The sequence below is a fragment of the Phytophthora ramorum genome, assembly GCF_020800215.1.
Source record: "Phytophthora ramorum isolate Pr-102 chromosome Unknown Phyram_PR-102_s0006, whole genome shotgun sequence".
Lineage (NCBI taxonomy): Eukaryota > Oomycota > Peronosporomycetes > Peronosporales > Peronosporaceae > Phytophthora > Phytophthora ramorum.
This window is the reverse complement of record NW_027150652.1, coordinates 457550-484816: the sequence shown is the minus strand read 5'-3', so window position 1 is coordinate 484816 and position 27267 is coordinate 457550. Positions and strand designations below refer to the sequence as shown.

Genomic DNA, 27267 nt, shown 5'->3' with positions numbered 1-27267 from the left:
ATCGCGCGATGGTGACTTTCTCGACCATTTGCAACGGGACGCCCAAATTTTCGGTGCGACGTAGTGACTCGATGCTTGTAACGTATGGTCACTATTGCGTGAGAGTGACGCCTGTGTGGACTGAAAAGAGTTGGCGACACATGCGTGCCTGGAAGACAAGTGTTGAAGTTCATTTTGGGTTGCTCACGTGAAACCGAGAGCTCCATTCAAGTCTATCTCACGCACAGCTCTAGGCGGCAGGGTTCTCGCCTCATGCCTCCCACTCGGGACATTCACGAGGCAGCACAAACAACTCCTGGCGCTCGTCCGGGTTCGTGAACGGGAGGTTGTACGTCAACGACACGATCTCTAGGCGGGGCAGACGAAGGTAACCTGCGAGTGGCAGCGACGAGTTAGTTTAATGGAACAAATGAGTGCAATGTAAGGAAACAATTGAGGTACCACTGCCATGGATCAGCAGTGTGCAACATACCAGTCTTCGTGGGGACCAGGCCCAGCCGGAAAACTTGCTCGTCGAAAGGGAGCAAGTCCTCGGTGGCGTTGGTGCGACCTGAAATGAAAAACGCCCCCTCTGCGTCCACCGGCTTGACACGCAGGCTATGGAACACAGCCTCGTTGTTCTTCACACGGACGTCCATGGAGACGACTACGCCCTCGACGCCAAATGGCGGCGTCTCCACGCTAAAAGTGAGCGGAGCATCCACGAACGACACCATCGGGATCTCCAGCCACGTACCCACAATATCGTTGCGGGTGCCATCAGCTGCGCTCGCGAGTGCCGACGACTCGCGTCTCCAAAGTATTTTGACACGGCCGAGCGTGACAAAGGTGGACGCGATCTTCGGCACTAACCGCAGGCAAAAACATCGCGAATCACCGTCGTTGAAAGTTGAACAAATATCTTCACTGCTGCTCTCCGATGACAGAGTGCTGAATCCTGAGACGGCCAAGTCGTTTATCATGTTGGTTTCACGAGGTTCAAACTCCAGCGCCAGCACGTTGAGGGGCTCTCCTGATGTGCAAGTGACGCTGCCTTGAAAGTTCACTGAGTTCCCGACGCATCCGTACGAGCCCTTCGGCATCTGGGCAGCGCCAGGTACACCACCCCCACTAAGGAAGTCGTGTATGAGACCGCCCTGAATGGCAAACGGGTCGTGGCAAACCAGGTCGAACCGCTCATCAACACCCACAGCCACGCCAGCCTTTGTAGAGTACGCAACTGATATGACAAGTGTCACTGGAGTCGCTCTTGTGGAGCGTACAATAATGCGAAGAGTTTCCTCGCTTTGTGGGTTCTTGTTCGGGAGTGAGATCAGATCTCGTGGTCGAAGATTAGCATCCAGTGGCACGGGTGTCAAAACCCCTGACTGCTCGGTGAAGAAAAATGCATCACCGGGAGCTAATGATGCTGGAGGAGGCTCGCACACAATCTGGAACGTCACATTCTCTAGAGTATCTTCGTTCGCTGACAGCTGGAATGCAAGTTCACGGAAGTCCCCAGTCAAGAGCGGCTCTGTCGACAGCATTTTCAGCGTGGCCTTCGCACGAGGCTGCAAAATCATCAGTGAAGAACCCCGAAGGTGAACAGTGCCATCCTCTTGAATGGGCTCACTCACATCAGCATGGCTAGGCCGAGGACCCTCAACCAGTGAAAACATTGATTTTCTCCTAGAAAAGCTGGGAGAAGCAGAGCCGTTGCCCATGGCAGGTACACGTCCATTAACGAGATACGGTTGCGGCGTTTCTCGTTGCTCCACAGACGCACGCTCAACTAGTAGACTGAAAATCAAGAATTCTTCATCCGGCATAGCTCCATCTGCCTCCACGCCGTTCACATTAGCACCGTGATCTCCACCGCTCAAGTAGAATCGAACTTCCTGGATGGACAACATTTGCCGACCATCCAACACATGCAACGGTACTCGAAGATTCTTGATCGCCTTGTGCGTAAATTCCAGCGAAGCGAGAAACTTTCCATCGTCACAAGTCAATGATCCACTTTCAACATCGGCTTGGTGGTAGATCGCCGTGCGGTAGCGCTCGTCGTTAAACACCAACTCTATCTTCGACGTCACAAGCGAGGAGGGGAAATGCGATCGTAATTCTAGCTCCAATGTCACATCTTCCTTCACACAAGCAGATGCGCGATCAAATTGCGCTGCTAACGCGAAAACTGGGCGTGATCGGTCAAGTGCCAGCTCATGGCCATTTCCAAGCGCCGAGTTTTCTGTGAAAGGCGCTCCCAGAGCTGCTGGATTTCTCCACGCTGTTAGGAAGGAGTCCTGAATGCGGCCACGCTCCTTGGGAGACACGAACTCCTCCACAACAGGAGATAACAACTGCAGCGAGTAGTCCAGATACGCAGCAATATCTCCCTGACGAAAGGTGCAAATTAGCAACTGCTTCAGAATCTGAGCAGTTTGTGCCCAGCAATTTTCGATACTGAAAGTTGCTTTCGCCTTTTGTAACTCGGCACGCGAGCGCTCATACTCGCCCGACGCAAGACGCTCCGTGCCTAGATGCACAAGCAATCGACTTTTCAACCGACTACGCGGCGCATTGTGGTCTGCCACAAACATCGTTAAATGCTGAATCGCATGCTCCAGGAGCAGAATGGACCGCTTGGCGTGGGAGGTAGTTCTCTCCATGGCGTGCCTGTACTTCACAAGTGCCGCCACTGACGGGTCCTGCGACGCCGCGCTCGCTTCGGAAACTACGGGATCACCGCCCACGAAAACAGAAGGTACCACCACAAAATCGCGTTCCGATAAAGTTTCACCATTAGGGGTGGCAGTAGGCACGGCTGTGGCGGCTGTGAGACCTAACTTCGCAGCCGCCTTCCTCCGGAACATAGCGTACTTTGCCGCAATGGAGTAATATAAATATGGCTCCTTATACACATCCGAGTCCAACCCAGTGCTGGGAAGTGATCCTCGAATGGAAGCTGCCTCCGACAATAACTGCGCGAAGACGTGATATTGGCGAGACACCCACTCCCAGTGCTCGTACGCTCGATCTGCCACAATAATCGCTCGCGAGTACACACCCATGTGGCGATGCAGTTGATCCACAGCACCCTTAATGTTGTTCGACGAGAAAATCAAATGATAGCACAGCTTAAAGTTCACGAACTCTGCCATCGTCATAACCTGTGTGTACGCGATCCCATCCATCGCCTCGTTCTCGCTCAGTGGCAAGGCGATAATCGCGCGATACGACGCCTCGTAGTGCTGCAGCACTTTCGTCGTGTAACGTCGGAACTCGTAGTAATGTGCGATCTTGAAGCTCAATCTCGCATGCAGTACTTGATACCCGGGTGTCTTGGCCAGTGCCTTCTTATACCTCTTGACGCGCTTCGACTGCGCCTTGTAATACTCCAGCGCCATGTTGCGTACTGACGACTCCAACTTAGCCAGCACGCTGGACCCACGCACCAAATCCCTCGATCTGAGCAGCACCAGCCCCTTGGCGTCCGTATCCAGTCTCCTCCTCAAATTCGTCAGCCTCTCCTCCGTCGTATTCATCGGGGCCACGCCTGCATCGTCCACTTGCTGCATGAGAACCAGCATCACGCGACATTCCCTAGCTGTCAAAAGCCCAACGCAATAAAACCCATTAAACCCATAATTAAAAAAACACCAAAACCGTATCCAGTGCCGCACCAGATAACGTCCGTTTGAGCTTCTCCACCTCCTCCCGGAGCGCCGTTTCCCTCTGCTGCCAGTCCTGCGCGCTCCAGCGCGGGTCAAACTCGTCGAAGAGCAGCACGACGGCCGGCAGGAGCTCGTGGTGCTTCTTGAGCCAGCGCGCCTTGAGCACGCCCTGTGCGTGGTAGCCCTCGAAGTCACGCTGCGTCTGGTTGGGGAACGTGCCGTGCTTCTCGCGTAGCTCCTTCTTGGCGGGGAAGCGGTGCTCGCGTGGCAGCGACGCGAAGTGCAACTTGGGAACGAACTCCTCGTTGGCCGCGCGCACGTGAGGTAGCACTTTGCCCTGCAGCTCGCGCGCGCCCAGCGCCGCGATCAGCGGATACGGCGTCTCCTTGAGCTCCGTGCCGAAGCTCTCCATGGCCGTCTCCAAGATGAGCTTTTCACCCCCCTAAAAACCTTGGAGAACTCGCACCGGTTTACTACCGGTATATAGATTTCCACCAATCGGATCCTCAAATTCCGAGTTGTGATGCTGCGCCGCTGCTTGCGGCGTCCTGTGGCGCTGGCAGTGAGTCCGCTGTCCTCGACGACGTCTCCGTGGAGGTTTGCGTCGGGCAAAAGCGCTGCAGAGGCGGCAAAACCCAAGAAGAAGCAATACCTGAATGATCCGAGTCTCCGCGTCCGCGTTGTACCCATGCTGGAAGATAACTACGGTGAGCTGTAATGTATCTTTGCAATACAATAGATGTCGTAGACGCTAATAGATGTGTGTTTTGTTAGGCTACGTGGTGGTGGACGAGGCGAACCACACCATGTTCGCGGTGGACCCGGCCGAGCCCAGCAAGATCCTGCCAGTGTTGAAGGAGGAAGAGACAACTCGGAAGCGCGAGTTCCTCGGTGTTTTGACCACGCACAAGCACGCGTAGGTTTGTGTTGGGGTTGCTGTACATGCACTAGTGGAGGTTGATTGGGTTTGCTGTGTTGTGTTGTCCGCAGAGACCATGCTGGCGGCAACGAGGAGATAGCTAAGAAGTACCCGAACGTCATGATCGCAGGCCCGGAGGGCGAGCTTATCCCCGCGAGGAATCGTGCTGTGAACGGCGGAGAGAAATTCAAGATTGGAGCCGCACACGTCAAGGTGCTGAACGTGTCGTGCCACACGAAAGCGCACGTGGCCTATGTCATTACCGGTGACGCCGAGACGCCACCGCTGCTGTTTCCAGGAGACACACTGTTTGTTGGAGGGTGCGGTCGGTTCTTTGAAGGGACTGCCGAAGATATGTACAGGGCCCTGTATGAGGTGATTCTGACGCTGCCAAAAGACACCAAAGTTTACTGCGGTCACGAGTACACTATGTCGAACTTGCGCTTTGCGCTGAGTGTGGACCCATCCAACCAGGCGCTGCGTGACAAGATTGCGTCCGTCCGTATCCGCAGAGCGAAGAACCTGCCCAGCGTGCCATCCTCACTGCGTGAAGAGATGCTCTATAACCCGTTCCTGCGCGTGCACAACGAAACAATCCGCAGCGCTGTTGGGGGCACAGACCCCGTTAGTGTTCTTGAGAACCTTCGCCGGAGCAAGGACTCGTTTGAATGAGCAGTACACAGTTGTCGGGAAGTGTTTGATGGTTGCTCGTAAGCTGAATAAATGATTGAGTAGGGCGGCTCTTACTTCGACATGGGTGGTGGCTATTTACACAATGATTTATCATCTGCCTATTCTTCGTGTCGGGTCTGTGATCTTCGTGTCCACGTAGTCGTGGCGAAGTCAAGTCTGCGACTACTACTCTGCGTGCTTGGTCCAGCCCGTGAGAAGTTTCTAGGTGAATCAAAGCATAGTGTTAGATATGTGCTCAGAATTTCAGAGCAGCAAGTGCACGGTGGCGCAATGGATGAGGCTTGCCGAGACAAACGGCACAGATGTCGCTGAAGGCTTGGTATGACGCGCGCATCTCTTGGTAGAGCTCTTCGCGGTCCAAGTTTTCAGGAATTGGAGTGGTGGGGTGCAACAGCATACGGCGCAGCGCTTCCGCGTAATCGAAATGAGCGAGCGCGAGTGGTAGGTGGTTGCGCCACGATACAAGCTCAAGGGCTCTCAGCAGCTGCTTGCGAAGATGGTAGGCTTCGATAACATTGCCCAACTTGATTTGCGCGTCTGAGAGCACCCGTGCCACAGCGATGGCCACACCGTGGCTGCGGTGGAAAGGCACCACCTGTCCACGCACCTCGATTCCCTTCGAAAAACTCGCGAGCAGACTCACCACGTCGGCGTACCTGAAGTGGTTGAGAGTCTGCTTCGCTTTAGCCAGCTTCGTTTTCGCCGCCAGGACTGCCGTAGCAACGGCAGCGACCGGGGTGTCCAGCTGACAGTCCGGGCACACGAGTTTATCTTCCACCCGGACAAGCAAGCAGGTTTTCTCTTCACCAGCCATAGCAGAGCAGGGCGGGCAGCAGAAGCCTTCTAAGTATCGGTCGACCGACTCATTCAGCGGTGCAGTGCACCGTTCACACTGACAGTCAAAGTGCTTCGTCTCCCGCAGTTCCTTGCGGCGCTCGCTGCGCTCCCTGTCGATGCCAATGTAGCTCAGCGTGATCTCCTCGCCTTCGTTGATATCACGCAGTGCTCGCACTTCCATTATTCCGTCTCCAGCGTTCGACCACGTGCAATTCGGCTGACAGCTGTGATTGATCAGTCCACAGATCGGAAACAGCCCCACCGCTGCCACCAAGTGCTTTTCATCCAGGGCATCTAGCGAGTACGCGTTCTCGTTGATCTGCGCCGCAATAGCCAGGATCTCCTCCACTGGCAAATGGCACTCACTGGGTAGATCGTCCAAGATCCTTCTGGCTCCAGCACGCACGTGGTCCGCCCACAGTCCGCCTTCCTTGTCCAGCACATGTACCAAGTCCTTCACATTGGCGTAGCTGCCCCGTACAACTCCTTGGTCGTCCGCGTGCAGCTTGCCATCCGCTTCGTCCAGTGAGCGCGACGCCAAGATCCGGATCAGGAGCCGCAGCAAGTCCACGTCCGTGCCTGTCTTGGACGCCGCCAGATCCACCTCCTCCAGCGCCTCGCACTCCTTTTCGTGAACATCCTGCAGCGCCTCCTGGCACTCTTCGCTGCAGAAAAACACCTTGGAGCAGTCGTCGCAGCACACGTCGGCGTCGGCCGCGCACAGACACACGGCACACAGCACCGCGCGGTTCGCCGACAGCACCACGTTGCCGTACGCGCGCTCCCTCAAGACGCTCTCGCCCGTCTTGACGGCGCGCGTGGCCCGCAGCAACCGCCCGCGAGTCGCATCGCGGCCCACCTGCCATAGAAATTGCTCGGCCATAATCGTCGACGGTCTTAGTTGGAAATGGCTTCAGTTTTTTATTCGCCGTCTTTGTGTGGCGCACGTTGCTTTAGCGATCGGCTTTCACAGGGTTTCCAAACAAGGGTACTGTCAGTATTCTTCATTGTCATTAAAACAAGGTCTCTGGTCGGATCGTTTTGTTTACGTTCTTAATTCGAAGTCACTACATGCAACGACGTTGCTAGTTCAGGAGCATTCCGCATCCATCAGGGATCAAAAGCAAGAGTTCCGCATCGGAGTGACCATGTTCAAGAGGCTGTCGGAGCGCTTCCCCGCGGCGGCCACGCGACTGGAGGCCTACACGGGCGCTAGCGGCCACGACACCAAGACCACGCCCCCTTCTTCGGACGCAGACACCGCCGGCTCGCCGTCCCCGGCGCAGGAATCAGATGAGAAGGCGGCGCCGAGTCCGCCGCCGCCCACGCTCTTCGGCGAGGAAACAAAGAGTGGTGACCAAACCGCAACCCTAAAGGCAACTTTGACCGAGCGCTTCAACTCGGAGTCCGTCTCGGCCGCGGCCGCTAGCATGATGGGCTTGATGAAGAAGGCGCAGGTGGTGGCGGCCTCGGCGGCCAAAGAGGGCGCCGTCAAGGCCCGCAAGGCGCTGGACGCCGCCGACATGGACGCGCTGCAGCGCCGACTCAGCTACGCGTTGGACCGCTCCACGGGTGAAGTAAACCTGGAGCTGCTCAATTTTTCGTACGTAACCGAGAACCTCGTGGCCATGGGCTTCCCCAACATGAACCTGGGCACGAACCGCACGCTGCTCAAGGACAACCCGATCGACCTGGTGGCTATGTACCTCAACGGGAAGCACGGCGGCCACTACATGATCTGGAACCTGAGCGAAGAGACATACGACTACACGTACTTTGACAACCAAGTGCTGGAGTTCAACTTCCCAGGCCACCCTGCGCCGCCGCTTGGCTTGGTGTTCAAGATCTGCTCGTCCATTGAGAGCTGGTTGCAGGCTGACGAGAAGAACCTTGCGGCGATCCATTGTCTGACGGGAAAAGGACGCACGGGCACCGTCATTGCGTGCTACTTAGCGTGGGTGGGCCAGTTCCCTAATGCCATGGAGAGCTTGGAGTATGTGGCGGAGCAGAGACAAACGTCGGTGGAGAAGCTCACGATCCCGTCGCAGCGCAGGTACAGCTCAAAGCAGAGTGCTGTTAGTTTTTTGTTGTTGCGGTGTTGGAGACTGAGGGAATTGTGCGTCATACTTTGTTTTGCAGATATATTCAGTATTTTAACAACGTGATGGAGGGCGTGAAGCCGCGATCGTCGCCGTTACTACTTCGTCGAGTGATCATTAACACTATTCCCGTGTTTGGAGAGCGACGAGTGCTGGAGCCTGCGAAGAAGGACTCGTCTACAGATGACGGATCTGAAACTGTAGGCGTCGAAGGCGAGTCGCTTACGTCTCCTGCAACTGCCGCCGAAGAAGAGGAGGTGGAAGAAGAAGAAGAGATGCATGAAACCGTTGAAGAGGGTTGCTGCCCGTATCTTCAGATTTTCAAGGGCGGTAAACTCGTCTTCACAACAACCTGGCGTGACATGGAGGATGGCAATGGTATCCAGTGGGCCAGCACGGATGATGGGTCTGTGTCGTTCAACGTGAACTGCATGCTGCAAGGGGACATTTTAATCCGTTGTCGCCATCTCACGGATGCTGGTGAGCGTGTTTCGATGTTCCGTGGCGCATTCCACACTGGCTACATCCCACAGGGCATTTTGAGGTATGTGCTGTCGCCAATAGTTCCGTACACTCGTTTCGTTCTCACCAATGTTTTGATATGGATGTTATATACTGATAATAGGCTGACGAAGGCACAGTTGGACGGTGCTTGCAGCGATCCCCGTTTTGACCAAGATTTCTTTGTCGACTTGATCTTCGCGGATGTTGAAACTGAAGGCAAAGCTGCAACTACGGAATCGAATGGTACGTTTTGAAGTTTTAAGCAACCCGCGTTGCTCTTTCTCACCAACATCATTGCCGATTTTTAGATGACGAATCTGTCAATAAGCCCAAGAGCGAGGGTGTTTCCTTGAATGAAGAGGACCGCCAAGCATATGAAGATATGCTTCATCGCGATGAAGCCTTCTGGCAGGATATTGAGGATAGGAAAAAGCGGCTTCAAAAGCAGCGTGAGGAGCAACTGAAGAAGAAGAAGGCAGAAGCAGAAGCTAAGGCTGCTGCAGAAGCTGCCGCCGAAGCTGAAGCCAAGGCTAAGGCTAAGGCTGAGGCTGAAGCTGAAGCCGAGGCCGCGAAAAAGGCACAAGCTGCGCAAAAGCAAAACTCATTCAGTATCAGCGGAGCAGACGAAGACGCTGGATTTGGCGTCAAAGAGAAGATCCACCGAAAGGGCAGCTGGAATGAGGAGAAAGACAAGGAACTCATGAGTGAGCTTGAGTCGTTAACGAGTGGTGCATTGGCTAGGGCTGCCGATGACGTCGATTTGGAGGAGAAGACTGCTGATGCAACGAAATCCGCGAGCGGGAAGAATGACCTGACAGACCTTTCGAAGGAATTTGATGAGATGAAAAACTTGGAGAAGGAACTGGGTCTTCAATCATTTTCGAGCGATCTGGCTGGTCTTCCGGATGGTAAAATTGACCCGCAGTTAGAACTTCTCGATGCCGAGCTTAAGGGTCTCGAGGGCTTGTCACCAAAAGCTGGTGACGATAGCGACGACGTTATGAATTTTGGAGCGGATGATTTTGAGGAGTTGGAAGAGTATTTGAGTGGCCTCTCGACCAAGTGAGTGTAACCCCAATCAGCACCTCTTCGGTGTTAGGGCTATCCCGTCTAGCATTCGTATGGGAGCATGGAGGAGATCAATGTTCTCTCTGTAGTCAAGCTCAAACTCTCAAGCATTTAATCCTGCCGCGGCGGGTATAATATACCAATCTTACGTGAAAACCTAGATTTGGAGTTTGCTAGTGCACGCGAAAGAGCTCGTTGTACTGGCTACCGTCGACTTTGACTTCCGCTTTCGAGGTGCCTCGATATCACCTTCAAATGATTAACGTTATTTGAGCCGATTTCAGTATGGCAATTGCACCGAGATGATATGAGCAAGATTCTTCCAGACCTATGGTTCACGATGCCAGACAAGAACAAGAAAAACGATAACGACACCGAGGAAGATGACCTGGGTGACGCAGTTCATTGTCGTGGCGACCTGATCTCGATCAAGTCTAAAAGCACTTGAGGAGAAGTGGCTCGCACATCAGGACGACGCGGTTGAGAATCGAAATTGAGGTTGATACGGTTAAGTGCAGTTTTCCATTGAATGGCGGGATATCTGATTGACGAAGTACGAGTATACGAACCCAGTCGATCCAACAAGGTCGTGAAAGGTCGGGTATCCTGGAATTGGCGATGGCGTCTCCGTTTGCTTCGGTGATACCAGGTGAACATTTATCGCGCGATAAATGCCCATGGCTGTGGTTGACATATGCTTGAATAGTATGGCAGGATCCGTACGTGGAGGTGATCAAGTTCGGGATGACGCATCGCAACGTTGGCTGGCATGCCCAGGGCGAGGTGGAGCAGACTCAGGACCAGCAGATCCACAAAAACGTATTTCGTATTCGCGGGGCAATCGCCGCCACCAACTACTTGCGGGTCCCAAGGTTGGGTTACAGTTGCTATGGTCATTGCCTAAAGCTCTAACGTTGGTATCTTGACATTAGGGATGCAACAAAAGGGACACATGGCCTGGGCCTTACGGGGCGATATGCGTATATCCAGATGCGGCGGGTGCGAGATCTACCGATGACGATTCATCTCGACTTTGTCACGAACAAGAAGGTTGCATTACGCTTTACACTGAGCTCCATTTACCAGGCATTTCGGAGCACGGGGACGGCTCTGAGAGCACCTCTAAGGTTGGTTCATTGTAGTAGCATTCATGACCTGCTGTCTAAGATTTTGTTTATTGTTGCAGTTTGGATGCTCGGTGGACTGTGGTTGTGATTGATATGGTTCGGCTGCTGGAACTACATTCGTTTAACCAGTACGCAAGAGACACCTATCGGCACCTCAAGGTAACGTGACCATCGCGCAATTGACTTGCGTATTTCGATTTTGCTGACTGTAAGCCACTGGTTATCCTACTACGTGTAGACTATCACCTTGTGCGCGTCCATGAATGTACGGAACTTCTTTGTCTCTCCGACGCTGTACACACCAAGGGTACGCTGCATTTTCTCGGTTGGCTTTTTCAATGGTAAAGTTGTGTGACCACTGTCTTTTTGACTGGACCAGACCTTGCCAGCCAACCTTTGCTTTCCTGGTGCCTTTGGAGACCAATATCGCTGGCTCGTGGTGCCCTCAGAAGTGAGTCCGTCACTTGAACATCCGCGCCGTGACGCGATACAACAGGAAGAGCAACGTATCGCTGCTACACCCAAGCCAGGTATTCGAGTATGTCAAAACTCCGATGAATCCACGAATATCAATCAGAATTACACGGAGCGCGAAAAGGTATCTCAACCGCGCGAGGCTGAGGTCGAAGTTATAATGAAGGAGTCACCCAGAACTAAAGACTCAAACCTCCGTCGGGACAGAAATGATATCCTCTCCAAGGTTGGTTCGAATTAACGATACTTGCTTCTATGCAAAAAACTCACTCGGTAGTGCTATTCACCTTTTCAGGCAGATCAAATTCTTCGCGATGCAGGCATTTTTGACGTCAGCACTGCAACCAATCAAGAATCCATAAATGCTGCGTATCAATCGCCACTTGATTCACCCTCGATGAGGTTTGCAGCATTAACGAAGAGAGGGTTGCGATCTCGGATCGTTTCCTCATCCACGAAAGCAGAGTGGCCAGACCCAATTTTGGAGCTTGATCGGGTCATCGGTTTTTCCAACACTTATCCTCGTACCTTGCTGTGGCTTCCCAATAGCTCTGCTTGTATCTACACAAGTTCATCAACGATCATTGTTCGAGAGTTTTATGGTGACAACAGCGCCCCAAGTCGGACAAATAATCCGCAGCGTGTATCTGGAAGAGTTGTTAAAACCAGTGGGAGCACAGAAGCTGTAAAAGGTTCTGTAGAGAGCTCAGGCTCAGCCATTGCCACTCAAGAGAATTTCTTGTATGGACACTCAGCTCCAATCTGCGCGCTTGCTGTCACGTGCGATGGAAGTCTCCTGGCATCAGCAGAACTGCCAACCGAGTCGAAGCTTAACAATGGTGTCAGGCTCTGGGATCTCTCAAGTCGCGAATGCTTTACTGTCCTCAGGGCTCAACCAAAAGGAGTTCATGCGCTATGCTTCTCTACGCCTTCAAAGAGACGTCTATTGCTTTGTGTTGTCGGTCGGGACGAATGTTTTCGTACGCAGATCTTTATCTGGGACTGCTCGTGTCTTCAGCATGGAAAAGAGGGGTCCGTATCAACAGCGGCCGGTGCAGCAATCAGCCTCATGGCGCGACAAACATCGGACTTTGTGATTGATCGTATTGCCTTCTCACCGTATGAGCAGCACGATAATTACCACCTCGTATCCTGCGGTCGGGAAAACGTTCGCTACTGGCGTGTGAACCCCAACACAGGCCATCTCACTGGTTGCCCTGTTATTCTGAACGAGTACTCGCGTGGAACTGTGTTCACGGATATCGGATTTGACACCATCGTAGAGTCACACCCTTCTGACATCCGTCGTGTGCGTCCGCTGTATGTGGCATCGAGCCTAGGTACGCTGCTCGTGATTGACTACGACCTGAAACAGGTTTTGTGTGTATACCAGCTCCACGATGCCAGCATTAACTGCCTATCTGTCAATGAGGGATTTTGCGTCACTGGCTCAGATGACTGTTTCTTGCGTGTTTGGCCTCTGGACTTCACGGATTTCTTCTTGGAAGCACACCATGAAGCTGGAGTATGCTCTTTGGACGTCTCGACCGAAGGAACAAAAGTACTAGTCGGAAGCCGCAACAATGCCATCGGAGTGTTAGATATTGCAGACCAACACTATACAACTTTGCTGCGATCTCACACAAAGGAGATAACTGCAATTTCACCAGCTCCTTGGGGGTCCCCGCTAGCCTCCTTGCTTTTTGAGGATATGCGCCCCGGGGGTATTGGCACTGCAGAGAGCGAACTTATAACGGCATCCATTGATGGCACGTTACGAGTTTGGGATATGTCGTCGGGGCATCAATTGTACGAATTTGACATGCAGCAAGATCAAGTAACTTCCCTAGCTGCATCGCCCAGCAACAGTGGCATCGTTGCTGTGGGCTTTGCTTCAGGCTGCACACGGATCTTCGATGTACACCGCGTGTCCGCTTCAGTCGACGCTGCTAATGATGACAATACCAACAAGGAGGTGCACTCAAGTGTGCTACACGAATTCCGCCAGCACCAGAGTTCAATTCGCCACATCGAATTTGATGCAGATGCTCAGCATCTCTATACTTCTGCTGTAGGTAAACAATTATGCCTGTATGATGCACGCCAGCAAGATTACTTGCCACTGAAAATGCTGCTAGTGGACTTGGATCCAGACGATGGTCGCTTTGCGCTTAGTCAAGACAAGAAATGGTTGGCTTTAGTCAGTGGTGATCGTCAAGGTATTATCATGCTCGATCCATGCTCACTACGTGTGGTGTCCACGGTTCAACCACCGAAGACATCAGCCATTTCCTCTAACGGGCATGAAGAGAAGATGAAGCTTGTGCGTTTCTCAAACCATTCAACAGAGATGCTGGTATTATCTGCAAGTGATCGACTACACATCTTCTCCTTACCGGGCAGGGATTATGTGCAGTCGATGCCTTTGCTTGGTCAAGATGGTATCAGTGCTTTAGTGATGAGTGCAAACGCGAAATACATGGCCACAGGAGGCACAGACGGATCTCTTCGCGTTTGGAACTGGGATGACACAGGGCGTATCGGTCGAATGCACCAGTCGTTTATCGGGCATGCGGGCAAAGTGAAGGAGTTAGCCTTCACCAAAGACGGCAAGAGTATCGTCGCCTCAGGGGAGTCGAGCGCTATATGCATTTGGCAGTTCCACGGAGACTCGTCGCCAATGTCACCGAGAGCGAAGAGCGGTATCTCAAGTTACGCAGGTATTGAGCAGCAGTATACTGCCGACGGTGCAACCTTTGAGTGTGACGTGGACGACAACGCTGATAGCTTATGTCTTTCCAGTATCGCTGGAACTACGTCCAAGTCGAATTTCAAGCTGAGTCTTGAGGCCGACGCTCTTAAGCTGAGTTCAGGTAGTGATTGTGGAAAGGTTGGTAGTGTGCTCAGCGACAAGACCGACATGCAGGGAGCTGATGCTCCGACCCTGGCTGTGAGTGCGTCTTCCAATGTCGGCGGTGATCTGGTCATCACTCACGCTGTCGGTGGTTTCGATCCTTCAAAGTTTGTTTGGTCCTGCTCGACAGGTAAGTTACTCTACACAAGAAATTCTGTCGTAGTTGTGGAAGATATCTCGTCTGGCCAGCAAATGCTTTGTAATGATTTCAAGAGCTACGGCAAAGATCGAGTCATGGATGGAATTGGGACACAGGCTCCATCAGTTGAAGTCGTCCTGATAGTGTTGTCACCGAGCGGAGAGTATGTCGCCGTCGTCTCATCTGACTTTGACGTTCTTTCGGTTCGATCACTTGTTCGCAGAGAGGACACTTCGTCCACCGAGAAGAACGCCGCATGGATACAAGACAGCGATAGCATTTTGATCGACCTCCTTCCAGACACACGTGCTGTCTCTGCGCTGGCTTTTGCTCAGCAGTCTCATCACAAGCCAGCTGACAAACTCATTTGTATGGCTTGTCGGGTTGGAAAACTACATCTTCAGCAGCAAGACGCAGTGGTTGTTGCAAGCACCGCTCAGCAAAGTATCATTTGGACGAGTTTGGACTCCAACGGATTAGAGCCACCGAGCATTGGGCAAATCGTACCAACGTCTGACTCTGAATTCCTGCTGCTTTCTTGCGAGCACCGCAGCGTGAGCACACTCACTGTTTTTCAAGATGTAGTGGCTCAAGATGGTGTTGAGCTGTGTTGTTCAGCGGACGCCGACCTCCAGCCACTGGTTGGTGTTTTCCCAACTCAAGTTCGGCAGATCAGCCTCTACAATCCGGAAGGGAACGTGGACCAATTGCGCTACCTTGCAGGGATCGACAACGACCGATATTGCTACTTCTACGATCTCAAGCGCAGTACATTTATCGCAACGACACAGCTTTTGCTACTACCATCCAAAAGCAAAAATGGCAGCTCCCAACGGAGCAGCACAACAACGAACTCAACTTCTCGGAAAATAGTTGAGTTTATGGAGTGGGCGACCACTACTGGGAAGTCACTCATCATAACAGGATCCAGAAACGAGAGCGTGTTGTACGTGCACGGACTTCCCATGGTGTCTACGAAACATTCTTCTCGAGTGCAAATAGATTGGCAACGTGTGGCACGAGCAGGGGTGTCACTTTTGTGCAAGGTAGCCCTGAATGGTGGTGGTTTATTGCGGGGTCTCTCAGTCGATCCAGCTCGCGATGTTGGCATTGCGACGACGGCTGATAGAACTGTTTTGCTTGTTCAATTTGCTGCATTACCGTCCACAAAAGTGCTAAGGGAGACACCTTCTGGTGACATCGATCGCAATCTAGCTTCTCCGCCGTCACATTCGTCGTGGGGACTCGATGGTGCCGTACTTCTCTCCTGCTCGCACAACGACAGCACGATCCGCGTTTGGCTACCCGAGATTTCGAGGGAAGTGGCGAGTTTCCAGGTCGACTCTGCAGCCTGCACGTGCTTCGCAGTGAATCCGTTTTCCACGACTCCCGAAGGTGTTCCCCAGTCGATGGTCATGGCAGCTTACAACGATGGCTCTCTTCGCGTATTTGATCTTCACGAAATGCGATTGTTATCACGATTTGAGCTCACCCCTTCGCCTGCAAAATCCACACGGTACGAAGGAGCTGCCTTTCACCGGATAGTGTTTCTGGGACCGTTCGTCGCTCTCATAGAGACGAACGATCACTCCATACTGCTTGTGGACATTTCCAACGCCTTGGAGTTAACTGAAGAAGCTCCGAGTGCACAAGGCACGAGCATACGCTCAACGCCACCACGACCGAATGCTCGCCCACCCAAGAAAGGTAAAACGAAGACAAAGTCTCGCGTGACGGATAACCGCAGAAATGGTCGTGAGGTGGCGTATCGAGAACTGAACCTGCTACCGTCAAGTTACACTCGGCGAAAACGGCTGCCATCTCTCGCGAAGAGCGAGCAAATGCACGCGGAAGTTGGGGTAATCGATGTGTTGGCAGCTAGTGATGCCAATATCCACCCTTTCCTCGTGGTGGTGAAGTACACAGGCCCTGCAAGGTACAAAGAGGGGAGATTCGTGGTAAAAGTTTTTGCTGAGCCAGCTATGAGCGTGGTGAGAGGAGAAGGGTTAGCACCGACCGACGAGTGGAGGCTGAATTTTCGCCCCGAGCTTGATCAGTTCGCTGCAGTGTTCATCGCAGCTTTACCCGGAACCGTACGAGTCTTGTACACTCACAAGCAGGAGCGATTGGAGCGCGATTCTGAGGATGAAGCACAAGCTACAGATCGGTGCAGTTGGGGTATGGAGATCCGTGACTGTACACAACAGTGCGTGATTCAGCGTCTCGCATTTGCCGACCCTCTCATTGAGGACCCCGTTCTCCTTCGCTGCGTCCACGCAACCTTGAAACCCGATTCTCCCGAAACGGAGGAAGTTGTGCTGTTGATGGATTCGCAAGGGCGTGTGGCAGTTCTCGACTACATCCGCCAGTTACTAATCCCCGTCGATACCCAGACAGCGCACACCTTGCAGCTCCAGCTCTGTCGAAGTGCCAGCATCCCGACCAGAACCCGCAACAACAATACTCTTCTCCTGCTCTCTTCCTCAGCAGAAGCAACCCAACTGGCAGTAGCAAGTCTCACCTTCCACACCAACTAACAGAAGAACGAAAACTTCAATTTAGCTTAAAAAGCTCAGCATTGAGGACCTTCTCGTTGCGATCTTGCAACATGGTTCTCTAGTCCTTCAGCTCGCCGCAGTCCTCAATCACGACCGGGGCGCTGCAACACGCAAAATCATCAATAAGACTCCTCCAAAGTAACAATAAAACACTAACAACCGTACCTAGTGGCGCCCGATTGGCTGCCCACCGCCTCCAGGGCCTCGAGCACGTCGTGGCCCTCCGTGACCTTTCCGAAGACGACGTGCGCCTGGTCCAGCCAAGGACAGTCCACCGTGGTGAGGAAGAACTGCGAACCGTTGGTGTTGGGGCCCGCGTTGGCCATGGACAGAACACCCGCGCCCTCGTGCTTGAGTGCGAACTTCTCGTCCGCGAACTTGGCACCGTAGATGGACTCGCCACCCGTGCCGTTGCCGCGCGTGAAGTCGCCACCCTGGCACATGAAGTTGGGGATGATGCGGTGGAAGCTGCTGCCCTTGTAGTGCAGCGGCTTGCCACTCTGGCCCACGCCCGCCTCGCCTGTGCACAGCTGGCGGAAGTTCTCGGCCGTCTTGGGCACCACGTCGGCGCGCAGCTCGAACACCAGGCGCCCGCTGGGCTGGCCGCCGATTGACACGTCGAAGAACACGCTCGGGTTCTGCGCGCGCGTTGAGCTGAAGCGCATCGGGGACAGCTGCTTGCGCGCAGCGGAGAGCGCGGGTCCGCGCAGCGACAACATCTTCATCAACATCGCAGATACTCTGGAAGTGAGTCTGTGGCGCCTGTTGAACCTCTGTTGTGGGATACGAAGGGTGATGGGTTGGTGGGCGCCACATCATGCTACTCATGCACTCGACGAAGCATGTCTGTGCGGGGGCTGCGTCGGCTTCCGCCGCTGATGTCGCGGCTAGCGGCGTCTATATGGGACTATCGTCTTCATCTTCATGTGCACCGCGTTCTCCTTTTTCTAATGATGCTGTTTCCGTCTCGGAAGACCTTGTGAAGCGCTCGGAAATCAGTGCTGAAGAGAAGCTCCGTGTCTTGGCCTGGCATCGTGCGAATGGGTGCAATCAAAGACACACAGCGGCCCATTTCCAGGCCTCAGAGCCGCGGTTCAGGTCCCTTAACCAGACCACAGTGAGTCGCTGGCTGCGGAGCGAGGACAAGTTCAAGAAGCTCGTGTTGAGCCACCAGGCGGCGATCATCAGGGACAAGAGCGTGAGGCATCCGCAAGTGGAGCGCTGTTTGTGTCTGTGGCTGGACCGGCTACCACTAAACCAGTACATTAAGCTAACAGGAAGAGAGGTGAAGTACATGACGAAGAGCATTTATGACGCTCTGGGGGTTCCAGCTGACGAGAGACTGGAGCTGTCCAATGGCTGGCTCAGTCGCTTCCAAGCGAGACATGGCCTCAAACTGCACAAGACTCGGGGAGGTGATACTGGAGTTGATAGCGTGGAGATGGAACAGTTTCGACTGCAAGAGGTGGTTCAGGAGTTTATTGCTGCTGGAGGAGGCAGGACGATGAACGATGTATGGAATATGGACGAAGCGTCGTTCTTCTACGACTGCAGTCCGGTGGTTGCAGTGGATGAGGACATAGAGGTGGATGCTATGAAGAAGGTGGAAACGAGGTTGACTGTGACGTTGGCGACTAATGCTACGGGGTCGGAGCGTCTGGAGCCTATCTTTATTGGGCACGTGAGTCAGGATATGAAGCTCTTGGGATGTGGGAGGTTCTACTGCAACTCTACTGCTTGGATGACGGGCGATATTTTCTGTGCGTGGTTGAAAACGTGGAATCAAGAGTTGGTGAATGCTAGCCGCCGTGTCCTGCTTCTAGTGGATAAGTTTCGAGGCCACAAGGCAGACCTGGCGGCTTTAACTAATATTCAGCTGGAGTTTCTTTCGCCTGCAGTGACAGATTTTGTGCAGCCCGGCTGCGTTGGTCTCAACCATACGTTCCATGCAAACTACCGGCAACTGGTTGTACACCGTGCCTTGATCAGACTTCGAAACAGCAAAATTTGTGACAACCTTTTCGAGATTGACCTGCCGGAAGCAGTGGCTTTAGCCAAGACCGCCTGGCAAAACGTGGAGACGGCAAGGATTGCAGCTTGTTGGATGCACACACATATACTTCCAGTGCAGCACGAAGAAAGTCACTTTGAGACTGCTCATGTTCCGTCTCAAATGACCAACACACTGGTGTTAAAGCCACTTCAAGAACTACAGGAGGTGTTGAATGTATTCCGTGCAGAGTTTCAGGTGCGTCAGTTGCCTGTGACGCTTTACAGTGCAGTTGACTTCGTCGAGTTGGGCGCAAATAATGCGCTTGGTAAAAATGTTTCAGTCTCGAAGATTGTGGAGATGATACGTCGCGATGACAATGTCAAAACTCTTGCTACTGGAAGCAATGCTAACACAACCGAAGGAGCTGGTAGTACTATATGTAGTAGAACTAAAATTACGCTATTTGATGAAGTAGCTCCAAGATCGACGCAGCTACGACATTCAGCCTCGACCATTGATCCCAGCGACGTTCTCAAATCCCTGGCCATCATGGAAAGCCACTGGCGTGCAACAGAGGCGAAGTTGCCTAATGATATGCTTGACTTGCTGGTGCGTACACGTGAGAGCTTGCAATGCGAGTTTGCTTCTCAGTAACACACTTTTGTACCACGGACATCATGAGTCAAAAACCTACTTCGAAGTATTCAACATACATGTACACGTAAACGCCACGAGTTTTGCGGGTGGACAACCTGATTTGGCTGACGCGATATGGCCACCAACGGGAGCCCGAACGGAAAATCAAGACGTCAGAGATATATCTTACCGAATCCAGAAATCGAGATGCTAATGAACGACATCACGACGTGGTCGTTCTCAGAAAATTTCCACTCTTTTTCTAAACCCAGCGAGGATGGTAAGTGGAGCCCAGTCACTGCTTTTTTACGGCGCTTGAAGCCCATCCCGCAGCACACCGATGGACACCGTTGCCTTGTTGAATCCGGGACGAGGATCGGCTCACACCCACGCAATAAGGTAGTCAAGACCATTCAGTTGTAAGCTTAGTAAAAGATCAAACTTCTCGACAACGGAGTCATTCGCGATTTTTGTAGGCAACCCCATGAAAACGTATACGGACTTCGTTGACGATCTCCCTAACGGAGTTTCGCGGAATGTGTTCAAGATCCCGCAACGTTTTCGTTCTGCGGGGAGAGCAACGAGTGTGTCAAGAGCGCCAGATAGGACTGCTGAGGATGACGAAAGCTACGCGCGCGAGAGATATAGAAGACCAAAGCTCCTTTGGTTTAGCCAAGTGAAGATATACACCACAACTATCCGAGGTCGAGCAGCACGCAACGCGCTAAGCTACGCATGGGAGTTTGTACCGGTCCAGCAGCTTGTGTGCGATGTTGACACCCTCAAATACCCCTTTGAGTTGGTGCGCAAGGAACCACTCCCCGATGCTAAAATGAACCACGAGGAACACCTATATCAACAACAGTATTGGCAACAGTGGGAACACCAATGGCAGCAAGATGGACAGCAGCAGTGGCTGGTTCAGCAACCACCAGATCGTGATGTATCAAATTATTTTCTGGATTGCTTCGACGGGGATTACATCCTGAGGACGGCGAGAGCGCTACGTGAAATCACGATTGACGGTTCAATGTTAGTGAGGGCGTGCTTTGGGCGGACGCTGTACCGCCTGCACTCTCTACATGCTGGTCGCAGTTACCAGCTCAGTGATTTGACTCACATTCGCCATCCGAGCGATGTCCAGTCAAGCTGGTCAAATGTCTGCGATGATAAAGCACCCGCCATCCAAGCGCTGATCAGTGAATTGAACCGTGCAGACTCGGACGTAGATATGGCGGTGGTAAAACTCAAGCTAACGATGCGCTGCTGCTTGAATTTAAAAGGAAGACCTCAATACGCCAAGCTTTTGTACTTTCGTCAAGGCGGCAAGTGGGTCTTTGCGCAGGGACGCGGTCTGTCTGATGTGTACGCGTGCCACGATCTCTCTCTGGATAACCGCACCAACTTTCGCATTAAAATCTGTGCCCAGTATTTAACCCCAGGAAGAGCTTGGTGGGGTTCGATCAAGGACCTTGTGCTGTTTGACGAGTCAAATGGCGACCCACTGACGACGAAAGTGAGTCTCGTGTCCTGCTCAAGCAAAGACTTGCGAATCGAGTTTGTCAGCATCAAGAGTGTGTCTGGTACTGTGGATTTCCGAGGGTTGGTCTTCCAGCTTTCCAAGAAGCAAGGCTGCACCTCCCTGCAAGCCTTTCCACCACGTAATATGCTAGCCAAGGGGCGAGCAGGCGAGAGTTTCGAGTTTCTGGTCACGAGACTGGTGGAGATTTTGGACGAATTGTCGTAAGCGAGGCGACGTCAAGTGCCGCGAAGATTTTGCTTTACATGAAAACGTCGGAGTGAGTTTAGAGCAGTCCCAAGAGAACGCCAAATCATTCAAAACAGGTATTTTCCTCCTGCATCTCTCTCACTTACGCTCATCAACTTGCCCACGCGAGTGCCATGCTCAAATATAACGAGGAGGGCGCCTCAGTACCAAGAACGCCGCCAGTCCACATAGCACCCCCGTCATATGTCCTTCTCGAGGAGCACTATCGGGCACCCAGGGCGGCCGTTCTCCTTCATCTCTCGTCAAGAACATGGCGCTGAAGAGCCACAGCGGCCAGCGCCTCCACCGTCGCGTCAGAGCCACTCGTGACGGCGGATACATCAAAGCATTGAGCGTCACAACGCAGTCGACAGCACAGGACGCGCCTCCAGGCAGTTGTAACTTGGGGAACACTGGGTCGTCCCTCAGCTCACCTCCGGACGTCACCGAGACCACATTGGCGAGCGTCCCACTGCCGATAAACAGCGACAGGAACCGGGCGTTGCCCACCGCTCGACACACGTGACGCCCCGCGATCGCGAGCCACACGACGTTCAGTAGCGCAGCACCCGCCACTGGAGTGTACAGCGTCGAGGTGACTAACGTGTAGGCGCGACCGCGTTCCACCTGGCTCCACGAGGTCTCAAAGTGTCTCGCAACAAAGTCTGCGCTCTCAAGAGTGCCCGTTACTGGACTGGAGTACACTTGGACGCCGCACATCGTCGCAAGTAGAGCCAGGAGAGCTCCCGTGGATTCCGGAGCAGCTTGCGGGGTGCGGAAAACGCGGTGCGTTCTACTGCAACGGCGACTGGGTCGATGGTGGTGACGGGATACCTGCCAAATTGGGCGGCGGGGGAACACGAAGCGGCCTGCTGCGAGCATCTTGGATCGGATTGGGAAGTGATGAGGGATGCATGGACGTGTGAGACAAGGGGCGCAGCTAAGTTCGGATCGCTGCCGTGTGGATTGATGTCAGCGATTGCTGCATATTGACAGCGGTGAACACCATGACAGATATTTTATTAGCAGATAGGCTTAGCCCCTCATTGATGAAGCGAGGTCAGCAAAGGAAACTGCAAATTCTTGAACGAAAGCTGAGGACACTTTGCAATTTGCGTGGTCGAGCACTGGTCGTGATCATAACATGCAGGCAATGATACAGACAACGACGGTGAAAGCACTCCGCCCCAACCAGCAACCAGCCCAGCTGCATCTGACCAGACGAGTGGTGAACGCAGACCGCGTGCAGCAAGCTACATGTATTAATAGTGACGCCCAATAGTATATCTGTTTCTTAAACTTTGATCGCGCCGTAGCTCAAGAGTTCAGTGAGGCGCGCTCCGGCCCTATTTGCCACCTCCACCAAGCAACACCGAAGCAAATGGCTGGCACGCACGCCTCTAGCAACAGCATGGGCCTTCCTGCAAGGCGTCAATGACTTGGTTGCTGCGGCTCTATCACATACTACAGATTACCCTCCCACCATATCCGTTTTCATTCTACGCCCTAATACAAATAGCAAATGCTTTAACTTTTTACCTCCACCTCTGGTTATCGTTATATCCTACTTGACCGGTATCCCCTTCATACCTGTTACGAGACAATTTGGCGGGGTTTTAAGTGCGTGCGTGCCGCCACTCGACGATTACTCGGACCGAGAGCACGTCACTAGCGCCGGCCAGGCACCACTCCACGAGTACCAACCAGTTCCGCCATGGCCACGAGCGTCTCCAGCTCTGCGTCGCGGGTCGCCGAGCGCATGCGCAGCTTCAAGAAGGGAATCGACGCGGACGAGACGCGGCGGCGGCGCGAGGACACCACTGTGCAGATCCGCAAGAGCCGCCGCGAGGAGCGCCTGAACCAGCGGAGACGCATGATCCCCATGGTACAGACTTACCGACACGCAGTTACTGACACGGATAGGGTGGACTAATGCAGTGCAATGATGGCAGCAGGACCACAGCGCCATGAACATGGCGACCCCTATGCAGACGAATCCTGACGTGACTATGCGCTCCCTTAATGGCGTCAGTGTACGCTTTCTATTTGCTGACTGGGGTGCAGGCACGGAGAGATAATTTGGGTGACTCTGGCTGCTTCTACAGGTGGTGGACTTGCCCAAGATCGCCGCAACAATCCAGTCGCTCGACCCCGTGGCACAGTCGAACGCAGTGTCCAAGCTCCGACGGCTTTTGTCGCTCGGTAAGGAGAAATTGAGGTGCTGGAGAGATGGTTTTGGTCTAAATGTGACTGATTTTGGTGGTGGTGGTGGTCAGAGAACAACCCGCCGATTCAAGAGGTGATCAACCTGGGCGTCGTGCCGCTACTGGTGGAGTTTTTGCGGCAGCATGACAGACCGGAGATGCAGTTTGAGGCGGCTTGGGCGCTTACTAATATCGCGTCCGGCACTACAGAGCACACCGAGGTGGTCATCAGCTGCGGCGCGGTTGAATTACTGTGCGGACTGCTGCTTTCGCCGAATGAAGATGTCTGCGAACAGGCCGTGTGGGCGCTGGGAAATATATCGGGTGATTCGCCGCAATGTCGTGACTTGGTACTGAACGCGGGCGCGATGATGCCGCTGTTGGCGGTCCTGCGACGGTCATCAGGAAAACTCACTATCCTCCGGAACGCGACGTGGACGCTGTCGAACTTTTGTCGTGGTAAGCCCAGACCAGAGTTTGCACTCGTGAGCCCAGCGCTGAAGCTGCTCCCGCATCTTATTCATTCGCCGGACGAGGAAATTGTTACGGATGCGTGCTGGACGCTCTCGTACCTCTCGGATGGCTCAACCGAGACTGTTCAAGCCGTTATCGATGCTGGCGTATGTAGGCGGGTAGTAGACCTGGTGGGCCATACACTTACAGCTATTCAGACGCCGGCACTACGTACGATTGGAAATATCGTGACTGGTAATGAGCACCAGACGCAATTGATGTTGGACCTCGCAGTGTTGCCGCGGCTTGTGCCTCTGCTGAAGCACGAGAAGAAGCTCATTCGCAAGGAAGCGTGCTGGGCTATTTCCAATATTACCGCCGGCACGCCGAGTCAAATTCAGGAGGTGATCGACGCCAACGTGATTCCGCCGCTACTGTTTCAGCTGATGTCAGTCGAGTTTGACGTCCGAAAAGAAGCAGCCTGGGCAATCTCAAATGCCACATCCGGAGGCAGCACAGAGCAGATCAAATATTTAGTACAGCAAGGTACGGCAACTCGCTTCGTGGTGTGTAGATGCAGTGACTAACTATCGTCGGTCTATAGGATGCATACCTCCATTAGTGAAGCTTCTGGACGTTCAAGACCCGCGTATAATTAACGTGTCCTTGGACGCTCTTGAAAACATTCTTCGGGCAGGAGAGGCAGACATGTCGCTGACAGACACCGAGAATCGCATGGCGCGATACATTGACGAAGCGGACGGCATTGACCTGATCCAGAACCTGCAGTTTCATCAAGAAGAAGGTGCGCTGGCGATGCATGATCCAAGTTTGACATTGTGCATGTGGTGTCTAACCTGTGATGCTTCTTTTTTTTTGCCTCGTGTGCAGACATTTACGAGAAGTCTGTACGTATCGTTCGAGACTACTTTGATGGCGAGGACGAGGAAGACTTTGACATCGCACCCGATATGGACTACGGCTCGCATCAGTTTGCATTTGGGGTGGGCGGTGGAGCCGCAAGTACTATTGCCGACGGAGGCAGCGTGCGCTTTAACTTTAGTTAGGGGGAGCGAGGAGAGTGCGCCCGTGTGGATAAGCCCAGTCGACGGTCAGCAGATAACCTTCACTGAGCCCAACAAAAGGAAGCACTTGAATTCTCCTTGCAGCAATTGCGTTTCGACTTGTCTGACACCTTTCACAGACCACAACACCCCAGGTAAGCTTCAGAAAGTGAAAAATAAATCTGACTTCGTGTTCCGCTCCATTATAGCGACTGCCCGACGACAGCTCAAGTCTCGCCGTCGGCTCTAGAAAACTGTTGCCTGCTCTCTTCTTCCAGCTGCCGTCGACAGCTTCGTCCTATTCGGCGCCGTATGTGGGGACCACTAGGATGTGCCACTGGTGCAGCCAACAGCAAGCCCTACGTCACAAAAAACAACAATTAGTAAAAGAGCAGACCCCATACACAATAGCGCGGGTCTATTTCTTTCCGTACCAGAACATCCAGAGGCAGATGCCGGTCATGAAGGCTAACAACGTGAAGACTCTGCAGTGACACAAATAAGAAACAAATTAGTGTCAAAGAGCTAGATAGGGGGCGAAACTGCCCACGTACGACGAGTTCTCGCGACTCATTTTGCCCGTGATGCCCATGCCGATGCCCGCGAAGCAGGCCAACAGCGTCAGCACCAGGTACGTGATGGAGCCGTTCAGCAGCGGCGCGGGGACCTCCATCGTTGCGCGCGAGTTGGAGCGATGCACACTGCCGCAGTCTTGTCTAGCTAGCGCTTTGACTTCTATAAATGGAGCTTGAGGGAGCGTATGGTCAGGTGTACTGAAATGAATACACCGGACCAATACGTAGATGAGTATAAATAGAATCGATTATTTCGGAACGGACGGATAAATCTTTTTGAGGAACCGATACTCGTTTTCGGAGGTCCTCTATACTTGAATAGTTATCGGATTTCAGAGTTATAAGTTTTGAACCTCCCGCTACTTCGCCTCTGTCATACCGAGCCGGTATCTCCGGTCCCGACCGGACGCCGTCCTATAGTGAAATCCAGGCAAATCCAGACGAGTCGACGCAGCTGACATACTTGATTTTGCAAGTCGACGAGGTTTTGTATAAATAGGTGTTTTGTTTTTTGCATGCCATTTGCGAGCACAGCACAACACGGCCAAGACGTCACCCTTACGCTGCTGGGGATCAAATGCTTGGTATCGCGCAGCAGCACTCGAAGGCAGCAGTGCAAGGACATTTGGAAGTACGGGCTCAGCTCGCAGGCGGGGTAGCCGCGAGCCTCGAGTCGCGTTGAGTCGAGTCAGAGTCTCAGCAGCTGATGGATGCCCCGTGCTACAGCGGTATCTGAAGTACGTCCTGGCGGTGGTGCTGTGTAATGGGTCTGCTTAGACCCACTACTTAAGCTTACACGTGTGCGCACGTGTATGAGGAAGCGTAGGAGTAATTTACTTAAGTTCAGTATACTTGTATCCGCAAGTATACTTAAACTAAGACAAAGGGACCGAACGATAGCTTTGGTGCCAAATGAGAACTGTATTGATTGTAAATGGGGTTTCCTCCTAAAACTGATATTTCTAATGAGAGGTTCTGCCATTGGATGGCTGGCAGAACCCCTATCTATTGAATGACTCTGATTGGTAGAAAGGTGTTACTTTCTACCAGTCATATGCCTTTTTCTATGAATGTGGACCACCCTGTGGAGTGGTCACCTGAATGTATTCCTTAGTGCATGTTGCACTAAGGTAGGAGGTGAACCGAATGTGTAGCCCCGCTACACCATCCTCCCGTTACGGTTTGACGTGCCGGTCTCGACACGTCAATCTGTATTTTCTTCGGGAGAACACGTGCTCATTCCCAATGAGCACGCCAACGACGTCTTCGTCTAAGACGCCGGCCGCTTCGGCAACAGCTAGTGCTGTCGTCGCCTTGGAGGCGACGACGGCCGCTGCCTCAGTCACGACCGCTACTGACATCGCCTCGACGGCGATGTCGACAAGCGCGGCAACAGAGAGTCACCTCTCTGTTGCTGGATACCACTCGAGATGGCATGAGAAACATGCCATCCGAAACAAGACAGGCAAGATCATTGCTGTCGAAACCGGAGTGGGTATCTACTCTCCGGGTAGAGAGGGAGTTCCCCTCGACTACGGGAGCGAAGACGAGGAGGGGGAACTCGAAGGAGACAAGGACACCTTGTCTCC

The 27267-nt window shown here is 53.1% G+C and overlaps 10 protein-coding genes across 12 annotated transcripts; 5 read left to right on the top strand and 5 right to left on the bottom strand.

The window, feature by feature from the left end:
- Positions 1 to 250: 250 nt before the first annotated feature.
- Positions 251 to 4065, bottom strand: KRP23_6968 (Trafficking protein particle complex subunit 11; the record flags this gene model as incomplete). The annotated part of the gene is made up of 3 exons (XM_067892223.1): positions 251 to 372; positions 473 to 3586; positions 3663 to 4065. The coding sequence occupies 3 exons, from the start codon at positions 4063 to 4065 to the stop codon at positions 251 to 253; spliced, it is 3639 nt and encodes a 1212-aa protein (XP_067744124.1).
- Positions 4066 to 4176: 111 nt separating this feature from the next.
- Positions 4177 to 5244, top strand: KRP23_6967 (Hydroxyacylglutathione hydrolase-like protein; the record flags this gene model as incomplete). The annotated part of the gene is made up of 3 exons (XM_067892222.1): positions 4177 to 4360; positions 4428 to 4569; positions 4644 to 5244. The coding sequence occupies 3 exons, from the start codon at positions 4177 to 4179 to the stop codon at positions 5242 to 5244; spliced, it is 927 nt and encodes a 308-aa protein (XP_067744123.1).
- A 256-nt stretch (positions 5245 to 5500) lies between these two features.
- Positions 5501 to 6985, bottom strand: KRP23_6966 (Histone-lysine N-methyltransferase Smyd1; the record flags this gene model as incomplete). Its single annotated transcript, XM_067892221.1, has 1 exon — positions 5501 to 6985. The coding sequence occupies one exon, from the start codon at positions 6983 to 6985 to the stop codon at positions 5501 to 5503; it is 1485 nt and encodes a 494-aa protein (XP_067744122.1).
- A 265-nt stretch (positions 6986 to 7250) lies between these two features.
- Positions 7251 to 9771, top strand: KRP23_6965 (Phosphatidylinositol 3,4,5-trisphosphate 3-phosphatase cnrN; the record flags this gene model as incomplete). The annotated part of the gene is made up of 4 exons (XM_067892220.1): positions 7251 to 8155; positions 8242 to 8745; positions 8827 to 8948; positions 9014 to 9771. The coding sequence occupies 4 exons, from the start codon at positions 7251 to 7253 to the stop codon at positions 9769 to 9771; spliced, it is 2289 nt and encodes a 762-aa protein (XP_067744121.1).
- Positions 9772 to 10391: 620 nt separating this feature from the next.
- Positions 10392 to 12942, top strand: KRP23_6964 (WD repeat-containing protein 90; the record flags this gene model as incomplete). Its single annotated transcript, XM_067892219.1, has 8 exons — positions 10392 to 10422; positions 10480 to 10645; positions 10706 to 10900; positions 10960 to 11059; positions 11139 to 11207; positions 11280 to 11438; positions 12393 to 12749; positions 12829 to 12942. 8 exons carry the CDS (start codon positions 10392 to 10394, stop codon positions 12940 to 12942), a joined length of 1191 nt encoding a protein of 396 aa, XP_067744120.1.
- A 4101-nt stretch (positions 12943 to 17043) lies between these two features.
- On the bottom strand, positions 17044 to 17716 carry KRP23_6963 (Peptidyl-prolyl cis-trans isomerase; the record flags this gene model as incomplete). The annotated part of the gene is made up of 2 exons (XM_067892217.1): positions 17044 to 17086; positions 17151 to 17716. The coding sequence occupies 2 exons, from the start codon at positions 17714 to 17716 to the stop codon at positions 17044 to 17046; spliced, it is 609 nt and encodes a 202-aa protein (XP_067744119.1).
- A 95-nt stretch (positions 17717 to 17811) lies between these two features.
- On the top strand, positions 17812 to 21361 carry KRP23_6962 (Tigger transposable element-derived protein 6; the record flags this gene model as incomplete). 2 transcript variants are annotated; one of them, XM_067892216.1, is made up of 3 exons in its annotated part: positions 17812 to 18926; positions 19887 to 19894; positions 20898 to 21361. In XM_067892216.1, the coding sequence occupies 3 exons, from the start codon at positions 17812 to 17814 to the stop codon at positions 21359 to 21361; spliced, it is 1587 nt and encodes a 528-aa protein (XP_067744118.1). The 2 variants fall into 2 exon arrangements, with proteins under 2 accessions (XP_067744118.1, XP_067744117.1); XM_067892215.1 differs by having other exon boundaries at positions 18280 to 18926.
- Positions 21362 to 21520: 159 nt separating this feature from the next.
- Positions 21521 to 22264, bottom strand: KRP23_6961 (uncharacterized protein; the record flags this gene model as incomplete). The annotated part of the gene is made up of 1 exon (XM_067892214.1): positions 21521 to 22264. The coding sequence occupies one exon, from the start codon at positions 22262 to 22264 to the stop codon at positions 21521 to 21523; it is 744 nt and encodes a 247-aa protein (XP_067744116.1).
- Positions 22265 to 23096: 832 nt separating this feature from the next.
- Positions 23097 to 25106, top strand: KRP23_6960 (Importin subunit alpha-1b; the record flags this gene model as incomplete). 2 transcript variants are annotated; one of them, XM_067892213.1, is made up of 6 exons in its annotated part: positions 23097 to 23267; positions 23338 to 23415; positions 23488 to 23584; positions 23659 to 24585; positions 24644 to 24844; positions 24931 to 25106. In XM_067892213.1, the coding sequence occupies 6 exons, from the start codon at positions 23097 to 23099 to the stop codon at positions 25104 to 25106; spliced, it is 1650 nt and encodes a 549-aa protein (XP_067744115.1). The 2 variants fall into 2 exon arrangements, with proteins under 2 accessions (XP_067744115.1, XP_067744114.1); XM_067892212.1 differs by having other exon boundaries at positions 23335 to 23415.
- A 295-nt stretch (positions 25107 to 25401) lies between these two features.
- KRP23_6959 (uncharacterized protein) lies at positions 25402 to 25776 on the bottom strand (the record flags this gene model as incomplete). Its single annotated transcript, XM_067892211.1, has 3 exons — positions 25402 to 25462; positions 25538 to 25588; positions 25658 to 25776. The coding sequence occupies 3 exons, from the start codon at positions 25774 to 25776 to the stop codon at positions 25402 to 25404; spliced, it is 231 nt and encodes a 76-aa protein (XP_067744113.1).
- Positions 25777 to 27267: the final 1491 nt, after the last annotated feature.